Raw genomic sequence first — 13,349 nt, forward strand, 5'->3', positions numbered from 1 at the left:
TAGGGGTAAAAGACGTAGATGTGGATATTTTGATATTAGAGTTGTGCACAAATTTGAAATACATTTTTGAACGTTTAATTTAAAACATAGATCACTTTGAAAAAGAGTTAACTATTTAACAACTATTCAATTACACTTTGAAACAATGAATTTATAAAATAAGGTTGTTTAGTAATATTTGAAATTAAGTTTTAGAAAAATGAGCTTTAATAAGTGTTTAATGGTTAATCTCTTTCTAATTTGTATATATGTTGAATGATAGTATTAAATTTGTCACTTAGTAGCTTAAGCTTTTGGGTCGATAAAGATGATATGTTATTTCTCAATTAAAATTAATTTTTACTTGTTGGGTAGTTGTTAAACATATATTTTCAAAGTATTCAACCATTTAATGTGGAAAATTAGGATTAAGGTATCAGAATAGAGTGGTTTGGAAAAATATCGATAAAAATAGGAGAGTTGGAAATCTATTGGCAAGAATATGACGTTTCCTTCTCTTTTTTCAATTGTATCTTTAGTATGCCACAAATTGTGTTTCTTCCATGACTGGACAGAAACCATGTTTGATGTTAGTCAACTGAAAATTTTATTTATATTGATTATTTGACACGTCATTAAATGAATCATTAATTTATTAAATATTTATTGTGCATATCCTACAAATTTCTTTAGGTGGCCAACAATAAATAGATAGTATAAAAAAAGTTTCCCATATTATCGCAGTGTTAGAAATTTCTTCTTGGTCAACAATAGTGCATTGTTTGGGTAACGCTGGATCCCACCGCATGACTAACTTCCTATAATTAGTCTTGTTTGCTATCTCTTCCTCTCACTAACTCTATCGCTCTTGCTCTTGGTAAATATCTTGCTAGTGTTCTCGTTCTCATTGAATATCTTGTTTTTGCTTTTGTTAACTATATCTTTTCCTTCCTCTCGTTCAAATTCTCTCTCTTCACCTAGTTTTCTAGTTATTCCTACCTCTCTCGAAACTCTTGTTCTTTGTTATATTTACTCCATCTCCGATTACAAAAAAACACCTTTCACACACTTTTGATCACTTAAACTTATGTTATATGCAACTTTTTGAAAATCTCCAATCACAGTTGGGAATGTGACCAAAATTCTAAATTGATTAGATAAATAAATGATTATAAATATATAAGTGAGAAGACAATTATCTCCATCAGTGATACGGAAACTGACCAAGTAAATCACAATTAGAAACCCTTCTAAGATGAGACTCCTAATTCTTAATCACAATAAAACCTCCAAATCGCTTGATTTTAATCCTAAGGATTGAATTAGACATGGATTTTCTTAGATCAAATATCTTGAGACAAAGAACAATTTCTCTAACTCAAAATTCGAACACTCCATGCAAGATAAGATGATAAATCCTAATAGAACATTCTTGACATGCAATTCAACACCTGAATTGCAAAAGTCCAACATGCTCTTCTAGCTAAATTTGAAAGGAAGCTCAACCAAATTTTATTCATTGTAAACTTCACTTTTCAAAACAACCTAAAGCGAAGACTTCTATAGCCTTCCAAGGAAAACCATCAATGGTAAAGACAAAAATCACCTCTACTTAAAACGTTAAAAAAGTATAAATTGGAAAAATGATAAAACCATATATCAAGATTATTAAATAAAATTTAATTGTAAGTAACAATTTGATATATGACCTATATTCATATCAATCCGTACCTGAAATAATTCTTGATGTGATCCAGGATCGAACTCTATCAAATAGGTGGTATGTTCTAGTAAAAGAAGAGTTAGCTAGCGAAGATAAAAATTTGATAATATAGATGACTATTTGAGGTAGACTCAATAGTCATTCATTCAACTAAAATATTACTTACAACTATGTGACCAAAATCTCATATTTAGTATAAGTAAAGACAACTAAAAGACATGACGTGTCAATACTACACAAACTCGAACAATGTTGAGTCAATGGCTTAAAACAAAGAATCATGGATTCGGGTTTGGGTTATTGGGTCGATGGGCATTTTGGGGTGGGATAAAAAGGGTGTGAAAGTGACCTTTTCACCCAAAAGCCAGGTTGAATAAGAAGGGTGTCACCCCAAGCAGAGACATCTGGGCGATGAGGTCGCCGGTTGTGGTCCGGCCGATGGAGTTTTCTTTCTTTTATTTTTCTTTTTTATCGAAGAAAGCAAAATATGTTTTTGTCTGTTTAATAATTAGTGAGTTAATGAAGAAGTACACTTCCTTTGTTTGCTTGTCTTTGTTCTGTTACCATCCAACACCACACCTTTCTATCTATTCATCATTACTTACCATCCTTTCCTATATCAAAACATTGAAAAAGTAAACCTAAAATCCTAAAAACTTTGCATCTTTAGTAGTGAATTTGAATGTGTTCGTATATGTTGATTTCAGTGAATATGTATATTTAAACTATTTTCAAATTCTATTATTCAAACCAATCCTAAATTTTGAATATAATATTTTAGGTTTTTATTGTTCCAATACAAATTTGCATGTTAATCAAGGAAAAGATATGAACTTTAACAAACAAATGCTAGTCTATTAAAAAAAATCTTAAATTTGGATGATTTCAGTTAAAAGATAACTTTTGGAAGAAAATATATAAATATATTAAAGATTTTTTTTTGTACTAGAGTGGAGACAAACGATAAAAGAATTTAAGAAATCAACAAGAAAGAAGTAGAGAACTCAATCATAGAGGGTGTGGTCTTTGCCCGTGCAAGATAGTTGAAAATTAAAATATTCAAATGCGTTAAGCTAAGTCTTGAATGACCAGATTACCATTGTAGTTGATCAAAAGGAACCCTTTAATAGACCTGAAGATTAGATGATATCACAAATAGAATTTAGCATAGGCTTAAACCTTATTCGCATATCATGTTCTACCAACCAATAGATTTCAAAATTATATATAAAAAAAAGATCAATTTTAGTCCAAAAAAAGATAAACTAGTTTTAGGAGCTTTGGAAAGACTCTCATACATGGAAATAAACTCAACAAAATCGATGAAACTCGTAAAAAGAAAACGATGTTTCAAAGCAAACATAACATCATCATTAGAGTCACGAACAATGACATTGATTTCAACATCACAATTTAATATCGACGAATCAAAGTTCACTTTGAAAAGTTCTTGTGGAGGGATACACCAACAACAAAACACCTATTCAGAGATCAAATGAGTAAAATAAATAAAAATAAAAGTAAACTGAAGCAATAACATGAGAAAATAACTGATTCTACTAATAGTAGAAGGTTCTAATCTAATATTTAAAATGTTCAAAATTTCATGTCTTGAAAAGAAGGAAACTATAAAACAAAAAACTTATAATAGATTGATTGATATTTGCATTAAAAATGTATAGGGGAAGAGAGAAATAGAAAGCCCCGCTGAGTTTATGTTATTACAAATACAAAGGTTTAGAGAGTTATTTTATTTAGGGTTTATAATTTATATGCACGCGTTGGTTACTACGAGGTGTACGGTACGCCCACACGCCATTTACATCCAACCGCTACACAACTCACCACGCCCCCATTGTAATTACTTAATTAGACCCACTCACCAAATTTCTTCTACAAACAAATATTAAGTCCAATTTATGAAAATAAATAGTTGAAAGTTAGAGTCCCATATTTGTTTATAAATGTTTTAAAATAAAGAACTTATTTTAGGTTTCAATTTTTAACAGTTGGAAGGTCAATTTCTATGGATTTAAGAATGTGGTGTATATAAATTTTAAGTGTTTAATTTTTACGATTTAAAGTTTATAGATGTCATTTTATTTATATGGTTTAGTTTCACAATTCGTGTGATGATGCTATGCTCGTTATGGAAAGTCACTTTCTAATAATGGATGGTGTTATTTCAGTACTTTTGAGGTTGATGTATTTACTCTTTGGCTTGAAATTGATTCTAAATTTTTTTTTCTTGAGGATTATATCTTTACGAGTGAGGTTCATACTTTTGTTGATATTATGGAGATGTTAATGATATTGGCTCTATCCTTGATTTGTTGTGGGTTAATCGCAAATTGTAACTTTGTTGCTTATGAGCTACAAAGCTACCATGCTCACCATTTTGGTCACTCAAGTTGTGTAGCTTGAAGACCACCACATTTTATGGATAAAATTTACCTAATATTCTAATTTAATTAGTCCATAAGTTTTATTTTGTTGTTTTTATCGGTAAAAATGTGCAATTTTCACTATGAATAGTAGATAGACCAAAAAAATGGAGTTGACTAATCAAGTCAGTTGGTCGAAGAATGAGAAAGATCGGTTGATGTTGGTTAAGAAAAATCTAAATCAACAAATTTTAAAAATATTTTAAAAAGTTAAATTGAGTGATCGACTTTTACTCTTCAACGGTGAAAAATTGGATGTGACCGACTTATGTTGATTCCTAATTAGTAATTAGTAATTACCACGCTGCATTTATAATTTGGCGAAGTAGATCCACCAAAACGCTGCGTTTTGTTAAAGGTAAAAGAGCGGGGGATTTATTTTGAAAAGGAAGGGGAAGGGGAAGGGGAAGGGGAAGGCAAAGCAAAAGAAGCCACGTAGGATTGAAGAAAAAAACATTATAAACAAAAAAACAACGCCAATTGCCGTCCGTCTGTCTCCCTGTCTCTGTTGCTTTGTCTAGGAGGTCGTGCGGTGTAACAAAACAACCCCACTCTCACCCCCTTCTCCCCCGCTTCTTCAATCGCCATTTTCCTTAAACCCCAAATCCCCTTCTACCCTTTTCTTTCTTCCTTTTTCATTTCCCTCTGTCAAATTTTAGGGTTCAAAATGTTCTCCTCTCTTTTCCATGCTCAACTCCTATCCAACCATGCCGTTTCCTGCACTTCTTTGGAGTTTACCAAGCGCTGCTTCATACCCCCAAGGTAGTTTTTTTCTTAATGTCTTTGAAAATTTTTCGTCTTTCGATTAACTGCATTTGTTGTTTTGGTCCTGTTGTTTTTCGGATTCTTACTTACTTTTGTTTTTGAAAGTTGAGATTTTGGGGTTTTGGGTTCTGGTTAGGTTTCTTTTTTTTCTTTTTTTCTTTTTTTCTTTTTTTTTTTAAAAGAGGATTTGGTTTTCGTCATTTGAGGTTGTTTGTTTTGAGGTTTTAACTGTTTGATTAAATGTTAAGGATTAAGAGAAAGTTGTTGCTATTGTAGTTTGGCGGAGTGCTTATGACATTTCGTGTGTGTGGATTTATGGTGTTTTTTATTTTATATCATGATTTCTGTTTGTTCATGTTTGAAATGCTTGGAGCTGAATTGGGTGTTGAATTTAACAATTTTTTCGTTGTTGTTGTTGGTTTTGATTTATTTGATTGATGTCATTGGACATTCGGGGATATCTGCCCTACTGCTTCTGATTGTATAAATAATTTTTTATGCTCATCTTTAAAAGGAATATGAGGTTGCTAGGAGAAAACGATGTGATTGGTTGGGAATTGGGGCAATTTTTACCCACTTTACTTGTAGAGCTTCAGACGACTCCAAAGTCTATGGAATGGAATAGTGTGATGTCCCAAGACGTATTTTGTTTCTCACTGCAGTATGACCTTGTTGGGTTTTCTGTATTGTGTCATGAATTTTGGTGGGCTTCATCTCCAAAAGGCATTTGAGAGTAGAGATGGAGTTTTCTTTATTTCTTTCTCACCTTAAGCTATGTGCTTTTATGTATTAAAGCGTAAATATGACTAAATTTACCATAGCCCATCCCACCTAAGTTTTTAGGTTATTTGGTTTTCATGATTGAACATGGTTTGAGAGCAAAATGTTGTGTTGTGTTCATCGAACTAACATAATTTCTTCTCCACTTATTATTGATTTCTACTTTAATGGACTTTCAACAATTTTCCAACCTCACAAATGAAAGGATTGCTAAAGTATAAATATCATTAAATTCAGCTTAGGCTTTTAGGTTGTTTGGTAGTTTAACATATTGGCAGGGTTGTTTTGTTGTGTTGTACATTGAAGCTATATATATAATCGCTTCCCCCTTGTCCAAAAAAAGAAATCCTACAAAGGGGAAGTTTCTTAGTACATTTGCTGGAGAGAGAGTCACTATTCAAAGATCTGTTTTACTGCTAATTTCGAAAGTTTTAAGCCATTGTCTTTGGTTAATTTTCTTATATAACTTTTTGACAAGACTAGGAGCCATACGGCTTCTCTTCAGAGTAGGATTGCTGATGTAGTTGTTAAGGTCTTACATAAGTTTAAAGGTATTTTTGATGCTAGAATAGATCAATGGTTTGTCGTTTGGTCCTTTGTTAAGTTTTAGTAGCTTGTGTTGCCGTTGTTCGCTAGATCTCATTTTACATGACTGAAGTTCATTTCATTAGTTTAAGAAGTCATGGATTGAAGTTTAAGAAGTCATGGATTCAATCCATGGTGATTATCTGCTTAAGATTTAATATCTACTGGTTTTCTTGACATCCATATGTTGTAGGCTCAGACAGGTTGTCTCGCGAGATTGATCGAGATGTGTGTAAGCTGGCTTAGACACACATGATTGTAAATATATATGTTTTGCTTGACTCTCTTTATTTTTGTCGGGTGGCATACATACCTTAACTATTAGTTTGAACTTTTGGATCAATCAATGATTTAAGATAGTATCAAAGGAGGTGGTCTAGGAGGTTCCATGTTCAAATTCTCTTCCAAATTAGTAATTATTTTCACTTGTTGGGTCTTCTACATATTTCAAGCCCATAAATAAATGGGAGTGTTGAATGATATATTAAACTTACATTCCTCCATTAACATAAATTTTTTGGTCTATCGTTGATTTAACTTGATGTCTTTTTGTATGTCCTCATATTTCTTTTTTCCCCAAAAAAACTGCCAATAACTGTTGTCATCTTGTTTCCTATTACAGTTCTCCATGCTTTAGAAGTGCTTTGATGAAGTTCATCTTTCTTGAACCTCAAATTCTCTGTATTTCAATGTGTGGTAGGTTGAGACATGGAAGCCATAGTTGGTGTAAAGATTGATGCAGTTTGTTGAGTGATTGGAAGGCAGAGTTAGGGGATTTTGTGTATGGTTTAATATTTCAGGTTTGGCAGAGGGAATGAAGCCATTGGTCCGCTGAGCATAGTGATGTATGTAATAACATTGATATTTTTGTAAATTGATCTGATTTCTTCATATCAATTTCAATTTCCATATCTTCTTCATCTTTTCAGCCTTTTTCTTTGCCTACTGTTTATCAAAATGCCTGATTTAAGAACTGATCGATATTCCACGCCATGATTGATTCTACTGTCAACCTCAACGAGTCGGTAGACTCACTCGACACAATGCATAAATTCCATCAAACGTATAATATGACTTTCCTCATTTAATATCAATTTTATTTTAGAATGATTATAATCATCTAGGTTACTTTCAAAATTTGCCCGTTGTGGCATTTTGAGTATCCACTTAAATGAGATTACTCATTCAATCGACTTAGTTTGAAACTTATACATATGGCTTGTATGCAATTTGAACCAACCTCGATCATGCATGTTGAATCTTGGACCGAAAGTGTAAGCTCGAAGTCTATATCTTTGTGTGTATTATGGTTATTGCAATTTTTTCTTTTTACATACGTTGGATGAGGCGGTTCAACCTTCTATTTATTTTGACTTTGGAAATAAGAAAGTACTATTATGTAGTTTTCAATTATTTGAAAATTTTGCTTCATAATACATGTTCCCATTGTTTCTTAAATGATATACAATACTTATTGGCACCTTACAAATAATGTGTATTAAACTATCAACATATTCGAGCAAAAGTGAGTTTAGCTCAATAATACTTTCATCCCAAGAAATTACATGTAATTTTATGTATTAGATTGTACTAAAAAAAAGCCTTTGATACATTTGAAAATAAATATCATAAAATTCATAAAGTAAATTGTAGGCAGTAGTTTGTATATTTAATAACAAAAGTACTCGATGCCTAAATATAGAGATTTTAATAGACTTCCGTTACTTTTTATCAATACGACCAATAGAAGTATATTAATGTCTAACAATATTTATTAATATTTTGTCAAATTTATAATTTTTTATAATTCTTCTTAAATATATTTTGTAATTTATGAAATTACAAACGATAGTTTAAATGATATTTAGGATAAAAATACATAGTAATATTTTTGTTATATATAAATATTTTCGATATTTAAAAGATTTTTTCAATTAGATGTAATAATAATTAAGAAAAAGCATTGGAAAATATACCTATGAATTATGAAACGAAGGGGGAAGCCCAAGGGATAAAGGTTTTAAGTCGAAAATTGTACCACAAAAGGCCGACTCAAACGCCTAACAGAAAATCCGAGGGCGGTGCCATTCTTCTTCGGTTCCTTCCCTTCCATTGATTCGATTCTTCAGATAACTCTCCATTCCACAAAGCACTGAAAACCCAAAATGGTAGTTGAAGATTCGATGAAAGCTACATCGGCGGAAGATCTTTCTAATTCCATTGCTAATCAAAACCCTAGAGGACGTGGCGGTGACGAAGATGAGGAACTTGAGGAAGGTGAGATCGTCGGCGACGACGACCTCGACTCCTCCAATTTGTCCGCGTCCCTAGTGCATCAGCCTCACCCTCTGGAGCACTCTTGGACCTTTTGGTTCGATAACCCATCTGCCAAATCCAAGCAAGCCACCTGGGGTGCGTCTATTCGACCGATCTATACCTTCTCTACCGTCGAGGAGTTCTGGAGGTAGAATTTTATTTTGATTTTAATTTTTCTCTCTCTCTCTTGCTTTCGATTTTTTTTTGTTTTTGGCGTTTCTTGGTTCGATTTAGGGAAAATTTAGGAAACTTGGTGAGATAGAACATTAGGAAATTGAAATTTATTTTATGTTCTTTTTGTGCTTTAGTTCCGTTGGTTTACTCTTGTTGTATTTGATTGGAAGTAAGGTGAGATAAAGAAGGGATTATGAATGTGAGGGCTGGAGAGGGGACTGGACAATGTAGAAATTTGAAGGAATTTTTATTTTCTTGTCGTGGGTCTTGAATGTATGGAATTTTTCTATTGATATTCTTGATATATTCATGGACCTAGGAGGAACATCTGTGAAGCAATGCTTTCTGCTCCTGTTTTTGTATGTATTTTAAAACCCTCCTTAGGGTTTTGTTTAGGAGCTCTGTTGAAGAGTTTATTTTTGACGTCCATATAGATTGTTTTTTTTTTTTTTTTTAATATTCTCTAATTTGAAATTCTTTGATCGTGTGTCCGTTGTTAAAACTTCATAATCAGATATCATATTATGAGCTATACTTGCAATTATACAAATATGAGAGCAGCTACAAAATTAATGGTACTTGGAAATTGCTTTGAATTTATATAAACAGTCATTTCTGCTGATTTATCTTTACTAAGATTCCTCGACCATTGGTTTTCTTTTCAGCAACTAGATTTGGATGAGTTTGGATCATCAATCGTTGTTGATTTTTCACAACCGTTTTCCCTTATTTCTTGTTTTTCCATCTACGATTGCTGGTTCAGCTTACCATCTTTGCCTCCTTCCTTCTTGCCTGCTCTGTTTTGTAGTGGTCACTGATTTCTAGAGCTTTTGGCTTCATAAATTACACTATTTGAATTAACTATACTATGAGTTGGTCTAGTGGTCAATTAAGGGTGAATGTGGCAAAGGTTTTTGAAGGAAATGAGTTTAAGCTATGGTGGCCATTGTGGCTACCTACCTGGTTTTAATATTTTGACAGTCATAGTAGCCTCAAGTGTTGATCAGTGAGGAATGAGGATAATTGAGGTGCATTATTGCCTGCGTCCTGGCTTGGATACTCTTAGGCTTGTTTGATATCCATTTAATTTTTGGTTTTTGATAATTAAATTTGTTATCTAACAATTTCTTTATAATGGTCTTAATCTCTCTCAAGGTAACATTTGAATTCTTAGCTTGATTTCAAGGATAAAAAACAAATTTTTAAAACTATTTTTCTTTTCAAACCTAGCATGGATTTTACAAACATTGTTAAAAAGTAGGCAACGTGGAAGTGGTAGTCATTATAAGCTTATTTTTTAGGACCAGAAATAGAAATCAAATGGTTATCAAACAGGGCTTCTAGTTTATCTTATTTTTTTACTTTTTAAATAGAATAAAAATTGTTAAAGCACTTTCATGCGAAGTTTGCTTCTGAAATGTTCCTGTCTTGATGGTTATTCTGTTGCTTCTATAAATTAATTAAAATCCTTATTTGTTTTTGGACGGATTGGTTTTAGGGTTCCATTTTTTACACCTTCATTAGTTAAAATTATACATGGTTGTTTCGTGTTGACATGTCCATCATTTTCATGAAAGTTTTTACTGCCATACAACACTTAATCTTTTGCTTGGCTGTTAATTTATCTCTGCATTCCTTGTTTTTATTTGCATTGTGATTGGTTGATCAATTTGTTCGTTTTTCCCTGCTTCAAGTGTTTACAACAACATTCATCATCCAAGCAAATTGGCGATGAGGGCAGATTTGTACTGCTTCAAACATAAAATTGAGCCTAAATGGGAAGATCCCGTTTGTGCTAATGGAGGGAAATGGACTGTGAACTTTCCAAGGGGAAAATCTGATAATGGCTGGTTGTACACGGTATTACCCTGAATTCCATGTTTAATTCGACACATAAGCTGCTTCTTTTTAATTATTATTTTCTTTAAAATTTTAATGGTAATACACAAGCAAATATATTTAAGACTATTTTATCATTATTGTTTTTCCTAACAATCAATTATTTCCAACAGCTGCTTGCTATGATCGGAGAACAGTTTGACTGTGGTGATGAAATTTGTGGAGCAGTTGTTAATGTTAGGTCTGGGCAGGATAAAATATCAATTTGGACGAAGAATGCTTCCAATGAAGCTGCGCAGGTAATAACCACAAGATCAAGTAATTTATTTAAAACCCATATATTTTCTCCAGCATAATATGCTCCACATTAGTACAATACTCCATTCTGGCACACACAATGAACTTCATTTAAGTTCAATAAATCTTAACATGTTCTTTTTTTTTTGGCTAGGCGAGCATTGGAAAACAGTGGAAGGAGTTTCTTGATTACAATGAGAGCATTGGCTTTATATTCCACGTACGTACATGCGGCTGTATAAATTTCAGCTTGATCCTTCGTTTCATGTTTCTGATACCATGTTGTTTCCCTGTTCAGGATGACGCAAAGAAATTCGATAGACATGCGAAGAATAAATATATGGTGTGATCTGTACGGTTTCTAGTGCGTGGCGTGGGAGGAGGATAACTCGTCCTATTCGTGCAAAGCATGCTGCTGCATCTCGGCATGTAAAGGTTGAGCTGTGGCTAGTGGGTACTACCTTTAGTTTCAACCTCCCCTCCCCCGGAAAACCAAACACACCACCACCCAGGGAAAAAGAAAAAGAAGGTTTTAATTGGTAAACGATGTTTTTGTGCGATTAGGAATTTGTGGAAATCGCCATTGCTCATAACACAAAAGCACCTGAATCTCAGATTCTTGTTCTGTACTTGACAGTTTTAGCCAATGAGGTGAAATGCATGCTCTTTTATAATCAACTTCTATTAGCTTAGCTTGGTCTGAGTTCATGTCCCCTTCTTCTCTTTTTTGTTTATTTGCTTCTTCGCTCGGTCAAACAAAATTGAGATTAATTTCTTAAGGTTAAAATTGAGATTAAATTATGTAGTTTTCCTTGATTCATTGTCTGTAACTAAAGTATCTAAACTAAGGGTTGATTTGACTATAACTAAAACATTCGACGTCACCTCAGTGTTGTAGTTCACGTGATATACAGATTAATTAATTTTACTTTAAAAAGTAAAATTATTGTTCGTTTAAAAAATTAACTTTAGAAAGTTGCAATTTGTTTTTTTGTTCGTTGAAAAAAATATTTTTAGGAGGTCGCAATAGAATTTTGAGAATGTTCAAAACAGTTTGGAATAAGTACTTTTCATGTTTAAGAATGATTGAACTTTCAAGAGTAATACTTCGGAAAAAAACAAATGACAACATTTTTAAGTTTAATAAGAAAAATTTAGTCTATTTATTGTTTTACTTGTAAGTTACCATATGCGTTTTATGACAAGCAAATCATTTTCCAGTCATGGGAACATAGATTAAATATCTAAGTCGATAGCAAAATAGTAAAATGTTGAAACTATTTATAAAATATAACAAAGTTTATCTAATTCTGGTGTATTTAAGTTTTAGTTAAATTTAAAAAAAAAATCCAAAAACTTTGTAGTTTATGTCAAAATGCATCTAAACTATTAAAAGTTTCAAAGATATAAGTAAATTTTTAAACCGATTAAAAAATGCTCTTATCGTTAATTTTAGATACAAAACCTCAAAATTTTATTTAAAAAATATTTTTTAACTATTAGAAAAGTTTCACAGATATTCTAAACTCAAAAAAGTTTTTAAAAAATAGTGTTATTGATTCAAATTTTACACCATTATTCTTGCCAACCAAAATAAAAACCTAAATTTTAAATTAGAACTATAGTCTTAATTTTATTTGACTATTAATATACAGTTATAAATTACAAACACAATTCATCTCTATAATTATTGTTGAAATTAACATACAGATAATTGTCAAATAATTATGTAATTGACTATTAACATACATCGACAGTAAAATAGATCTATCAATGTAAGTTTTTATTTGTTTGACTAATTATTATTTTAAGATATTTTTAATTTTTATACTTTGTGAGATTTTGTGTAATTTTACATTTTAATTGAGATTTAAAATATGAACGTGGATGAGCATATAAAATTCTTAACGAAATTCTTGTGATAATGTATGGAATTGAATTTACAATAACTCATTCCCATCCAAACTCAAACGGTGGAATCAAATTAGGTGTAAGCTATCAACTTAATCGCAGGCGAAAAACCATGGTCGAGCGCCGTTGATTGCTAGATTGAAGATATGAAAGACCTATTTAAGAATTTAAAAATTCAATTTCATTTACATTTTGTCATCGCAATTGTAATAGAGTTGCAAACCGAATAGCCAAAAATGCCAACTCTCCTAAAATAAACGTTCAATGGTCCCAAGCCGGATTCTAAGCCAAAGTCCAAAAGTCGAAAAGGACTTTCCTGCAAAATTTGCCACGTGGCTTCCTGTTGAATAAAATAACATTTTATTTTTTTAAAATATTTTTTAGATAGAATAGAAATATTGATTCACAAAATATATTAATATTTTTTTTAAAATTTTTAAAATGGGGTTTTAACTTAAAACTTTAGTTTTTATTTTGAGTATTAAGAATTTTAATGTAAAATTTGAATTAATGAGAATATTTTTATTTCTATTATA

General features: G+C 31.8%; 1 protein-coding gene and 1 long non-coding RNA gene across 2 annotated transcripts; both read left to right on the top strand.

The window, feature by feature from the left end:
- The first annotated feature begins 4,556 nt into the window (after window positions 1–4,556).
- Window positions 4,557–7,196, top strand: LOC103487291 (uncharacterized). Its single transcript, XR_537219.3, has 2 exons — window positions 4,557–4,908; window positions 6,977–7,196. It is a non-coding gene; the product is annotated as an uncharacterized LOC103487291 (long non-coding RNA).
- A 1,245-nt stretch (window positions 7,197–8,441) lies between these two features.
- On the top strand, window positions 8,442–11,251 carry EIF4E (eukaryotic translation initiation factor 4E). The gene is given in 5 exon segments (NM_001297480.1): window positions 8,442–8,740; window positions 10,461–10,626; window positions 10,779–10,904; window positions 11,057–11,122; window positions 11,201–11,251. Coding segments are annotated over 5 exon segments (708 nt in total).
- The last annotated feature ends 2,098 nt before the right edge of the window (window positions 11,252–13,349 follow it).

This window comes from Cucumis melo, chromosome 12 (genome assembly GCF_025177605.1).
Source record: "Cucumis melo cultivar AY chromosome 12, USDA_Cmelo_AY_1.0, whole genome shotgun sequence".
In the NCBI taxonomy this organism is placed as follows: Eukaryota; Viridiplantae; Streptophyta; class Magnoliopsida; order Cucurbitales; family Cucurbitaceae; genus Cucumis; species Cucumis melo.